This window comes from Siniperca chuatsi, linkage group LG17, assembly GCF_020085105.1.
Source record: "Siniperca chuatsi isolate FFG_IHB_CAS linkage group LG17, ASM2008510v1, whole genome shotgun sequence".
NCBI lineage: Eukaryota > Metazoa > Chordata > Actinopteri > Centrarchiformes > Sinipercidae > Siniperca > Siniperca chuatsi.
In genome coordinates this window covers 26,114,374-26,119,969 of record NC_058058.1, presented here as the reverse complement: position 1 = coordinate 26,119,969, position 5,596 = coordinate 26,114,374, and the positions used below count along the sequence as shown (strand labels likewise).

The following is a 5,596-nucleotide window of genomic DNA, read 5'->3' as shown; positions in this document are numbered from 1 at the left end:
CTAAAGAAAGAAACTCTTAGCGCTCCTAAATTACTGCTGGCAGAAGCAAGAAAGCCTGCTCCACTCTGCTGCAGCAGCTAAGTCCTAACAAGGACCGTAATGAACTTTAAACTCAGTAAACATCTGGCAGATGCTCACACCGCATTGCCATCACAACTGAACGTCATCAGTCTGACTATGGAAGGAGAGATCTGACTCAAGCCGAAGTCACACCGCAGGACAGACAGCACGTCCAGAAACATGGAGTTCCGAGAGCACCCAGGACTGAGAACCCATCAGCTAATCCAGATGGTTACTGGGGCCGATCGCCCGCCATGTGCCCTAGAGCAATGGCTCTGCTTCTCCTCTCCTCTCCTCTCCAGGTTAACGCCTGTCGTGCTCAGGTGAAACAACAGCTTTCCCGGTATGGGAGTTGATGCTTTAGCTTAATAAGAACAATTAAGAAATGTAAGTTAGGATCTCCCGTCAAAGTAGGTATAATAGCTAAATTGCTTCAGATGATTAATGATTCCTAATAATAGTTAATAACAGCCTCTTTTGACTTTCGGTGCTTCAAGTTATTTCACTGGTAATTATTCAAGTTTGTCCACTAAGTAGTTCCCTGTGTTTACACAAGTTAATACCGGTAGTAGTGATGGGTATTACGGCTCACTGAAGGGAACCGGATCTTATGGCTCCGTTCTTTTCCGAGAGCGGACTCGTTCAGTGGCTCTTCATTTAGTACCACTTCTGCTGGTCACTGCTTAAGTTATATTATTATTTGTTGCAAGAAAAAAAAATATGGAACATTCTTCATCTGCAATACATTGAAATATTCATATATATATATATATATATATATATATATATATATATATATATATATATATATATATATATATATATATATATATATATATATATATATATATATATATATATATATATATATATATATATATATATATATATATATCATATTGATGGTTTAAAAAGTGTTAAATGTCAAGAATAACTAGTTGTAACAAAAATAACTCCTGCTAATGAAATAGTATGGTTAATAAATAATTACACAACTCTATACAGACACCTTGTTATGGACAGAGAGGCAGGAGACACCGCTATGGTAACAGATGTTGATTTATTGAGACATCAGCAGTGTCAGATTGCAGGTATGAGGTGAGGTAATGGATTATTATTAGGATGTGGAATGTTCACAGATACTGTCCTTTATCTTACGCATCCGTTGATGATGGAGGGTTCCTTCTTCATTCGCAGCTGCTAATCAGGACAGAGACTTGGGCTTATTACGGAGTAGGTTGGTAAGTGGATAGACAATAGAGCTGTAACCCTGGATGAATCATCTGTAGAAGTTGGCAAATCCAAGAAATCTTTGATGGTCGATGGAGTGGGCCAGGTCTTTATGGCGTCGACCTTCCCCTCATCTATCTGGATGCCACTGCTGCTGATGTTGTAGTCCAGAAACTGCACTGAGGGTTGGTGGAAGGAACACTTCTTAGATTTTAGGAAGCGCTGGAACTCTCTCAGGCGTTTCAGGACCTTCGCAACGTGGTGGCGATGTTCGGGCCATGCTCCAGGAGTAGATCAGGATGTCGTCGATGTAGACCAGGACAAACTTGTGGAGGAACTCCCAGAGCTCCTCATGGATGAAGTCCTGGAATACGGAGGGGGCGTTGACCAGGCCATAAGGCATAACACAATATTCATAGTGTCCTGTGGGAGGTACGAAGGCTGTTTTCCACTCGTCCCCCTCACGTATTCGAATGAGGTTGTAAGCGCTGCAGAGGTCCCACTTGAAGACAGTGGCAGTGACAGTGGAAGATGTTCCAGAGCCGCTGGGATGAGGGCAAGTGGATAACGGAACTTAACAGTGATTTTGTTGAGGCCCCAGTAGTTGAAAGGTCGCAATCCTCCGTCCTTTTTGGCCACAAAGAAGAAACTGGAAGCAGCAGGGGAAGTGGAGGGACGGATATAGCCTTGGTGTAATGCTTCACTGATATATTCCTCCATAGCCTTCTGCTCAGGGATGGATAATGGGTATATCTTCCCGCGGGGCACTGGCTCACCGGGAAGTAGATCGATAGCGCAGGCCCATGGCCGGTGTGGAGGCAGCTTTGAGACTTTCTAAGGGCATAAAACATCACTGAAGAGGCGTAACATGATGGGACGTCCACAGACTGTTTCTCCACCGGGCTCTCGATGGAGGTGGAATACACAGGGAGCATCTCGGAGCAAGGAGCGTGAGGTTGAGGTCGGTGCAGGAAACAGTCTGGGAAACAGGTGTCAATCTTCAGGATTTTGCCGGTGGTCCAGGAAATGATGGGATTGTGCTGCTCCAACCATGGGCACCCTAAAATAACAGGTAAGGTAGAATCCTCCAGAACTAATAGATGTTGCTGTTCCTCATGTAATAGCCCAACCTGAAGTGTGACTGGACCAGCACTCAACTGGACATGGTTACGGCTGAGGGGTTGACCAGTCACGGAATGAATCTTGTAGATGGACGGTGTAGTTGTGGTCTGGAGCTTGAGCTGGCGGCAGAGGGCACCCGAGATGAAGTTGCCAGCTGACCTGGAGTCGAGGAGAGCATGGGCTGGAATGGAGATGAGCACAGTAAGTTTTACAATGGTCGAGAGTGGCTTCATTTTATTCATGGAGCCTGAGCCGCCTCTGCCACTCAGCCGGTGTCAGGCGGTTATTTTCCAGTTGCATAGGTTCGGACTCTGGTTCTGGAGGGCTGATGGGCTCTGGCTGGCGGAGGGATGGTGAGACTGGTGACTGGCCCTGGTGTTCTTCTAGACACAACTGCATACAAGTGGCAACTTGGATGGAGCGCTGGATGCATCATTCGAGGCCGATGATTTCCTTGTATGCAGTGACATGCAACCGCACCCTGGGATCCAACCCCTGGCGATAAGTGGTTATGAGAGCTTGTTCATTCCATCCACTAGCAGCTGCGAGAGTCCGGAACTTGAATGCATAGTCATTTATGGATTTTGAACCTTGTTTTAACTGATATAGTTGCTCACCCGCCGACGAATCACCTGCTGGAATGCCGAACACTTCTTTGAAGTGGGTTATGGAGGTGTTGAGAGATTGTGTAACTGGTCCCTATTGCGACCACAGTGATTCTGCCCATTGGAGTGCTCGTTCCGTGCAATTGGGATACGATGAAGGTCACCTTGGATTAATTGTCGGGGCACAGGTGCGGCTGCATCTCCAGGACCAGTGAACACTGCAAGAAGAAACCGTTGCAGTCCTCCGCCGAGCCAGAGAAGGGCGCCGGTTTGGCCATGGGACTGGCATACACTGGTGGGGAAGGAGTGCTGGCGGAAGTGCTCACTGGAGTGGAGGTAGGTGGAATGGGAGAAAGTATTCATCGGGGACCGTCAACCAGTTCCTGAAAGGGGTCCGTGGAGCTCATGTTGTAGTCCTATTAGCGGGGGTCTGGTCTTCTGTTACAGAGATGGGAGACACCGATATGGAAACATGTTTATTTATTGAGAGAACAGCAGAGTCAACACAGATGCAGGTATGAGGTGAGGTTATGGATTATTATTAGGATGTGGAATGTTCATAGATACTGTCCCTTATCTTACGGATCTGTTGATGATGGAGTGTTAGCAGGTAGGGAAACCACACTGGAGCGGAGCACATGCTGGAGCAGGATGGAGCGGAACACACGCTGGAGTGGAAACATGCTGAAGTAGGTAAACCCTATCGTAGAGGAGTCCTTCTAGTCTTTAACGAGACCGGACAACTGACTAGGGTGAGTAGTGTGCTTTTATTCTGGTGTGATTAGGTGCTGATGGGGAGCAGGTGTGTGTAATTAGTATTCTGGTGAGGGAGTGCGCGCTGAGGCTTGTTGACAGGGGAACCTGGCGAGTCTGTAACACACATCTAGTATATTTCAGTTTAATTTGTATAATCAACAAAAAATAAGCGCAAAATCAGCTCCGACACATCACCGCTAGCCAAAATAATCATTCACTGCAATATCCGTTCATTTGTTTGTCTAGTAGTTTTTAGTTGTGTTTGGGTAGTCTAGTAGTTATAGTTGTGTGTCTAGTTAGTAGCCTAGTTAATAAACTTTTAATTTATAAAATAATTTGATCAGTCTATGTGGTTTGTGTGTATGAAGTATTTCGGTCCCTGTACACGAGAAAATAACTGTAGCACCTTCAGATTGAGACTGAATTAGTTATTTATTAATTAAATTATAAATAACTATCAAGATTTTCTCACTGTAAAAGAGTGGTGCCCCCAAGGTGAATTTAACATAAGTTAGATTCTGTTATTTAATATGAACAATGATTTTATTCTGATAGCTGGAAGTGAGTATAAAACTGCTCCTTCCTCTTGCCAAAATTAAGGTCAGTCGATATGATTGTTTTAATGCCATTTAAACCTTTAACTTGCTACAAAATGTTACATGATTTTGAAAATACCTCTGCAACTTGTTACCTGGAAATGTAAGTGAACTAGTAACAGTCTCCAACACTGACATAAGCAAGGCAGCAAAACGAACATGTCAGATTCTGAATCTGAAAATTAATACAGAGATGTATGCATGTACAAGTACAAAAGACAATTTTATTTTCTCTTTAATATTTAAAATATAAATTTCATGACCACATTCCACATAGAAGTTATCTAAATAAATAAATAAATAATTAATTAATTAATTAATTAAGTGGTATGTGGACCCAAATGCAGATGACCAGGAAGTGGTATGAGGGTGAAGTAGCCAGATGGCTACAGCGTTTATTGGTGATGATGTGGTTTACAGGCAGGTACAGGCAGACAAACAGGTAACAGGGAAATGGGTTACCGGCTGGCAGTGGTGGAAACAGGGAAGCGAGTCCAATGTGGCTAAACAGTCCAATAGGGAGCAGGCAAAGTTCAAAATCCAGAATCCAGCCAAGGTCCAAGGGAGACAAAGAATCAAAAACAGAACTGGGCACAGGAATCAGGTACAACAAAAAGTGCACCAACCTGACACAAATGTCATGAAAACCCTCATGACAGGAATCACAATGATCCAACACTGAAGAAAGAAAGAGACCCAGACTAAATACCCTAGGGGAGGTGAGAAAACGAGACACAAATGCAAACAATCAAGTAAGGGCCAACAATCAAAACTGGAAGGAAAGCAAACAAAGACAGGAAGTAAAACCACAAGACACACAAGGGAAGGAGAATACTACAAAATAAAACAGGAAATGACAAAACCTCAAAAGGTTCCTAGTCCCTGGAGAAAGTTCCTGCTGTGGAAACATAGCTTAATAAATCACAAAAAAGGACACACTAGGGGTGCAAATGCATGAGTTACACAGAAAATGGACACACTTACGGTGCAATATGCCCCATGTGAATGCTGCTGCAACCACTCCTTACAGTATTACATTTAAAACTGGGCTACCCAACACCAATCCCAACACTCAAATCATATATTCAGTACATACAATAGACTACATACTATACAACATCCTATAGAGCAATAACAACAACAATGTTCAACTATAGGCTAAAAGTGAGCTACTTAAAAAGGCAGGAGGGAATATCTCTGTACCAAACGGCAACCTCTGAGCATGGT

At 43.7% G+C, this 5,596-nt stretch overlaps 1 protein-coding gene across 1 annotated transcript; it reads right to left on the bottom strand.

Moving 5' to 3' along the window:
- Positions 1 to 1,161: 1,161 nt before the first annotated feature.
- Positions 1,162 to 4,878, bottom strand: LOC122864353. The gene is made up of 2 exons (XM_044171652.1): positions 4,832 to 4,878; positions 1,162 to 3,455 (listed from the first exon to the last, which is right to left on the bottom strand). The coding sequence occupies exon 2, from the start codon at positions 2,652 to 2,654 to the stop codon at positions 1,752 to 1,754; it is 903 nt and encodes a 300-aa protein (XP_044027587.1). The 5' UTR covers positions 2,655 to 3,455; positions 4,832 to 4,878; the 3' UTR covers positions 1,162 to 1,751.
- Positions 4,879 to 5,596: the final 718 nt, after the last annotated feature.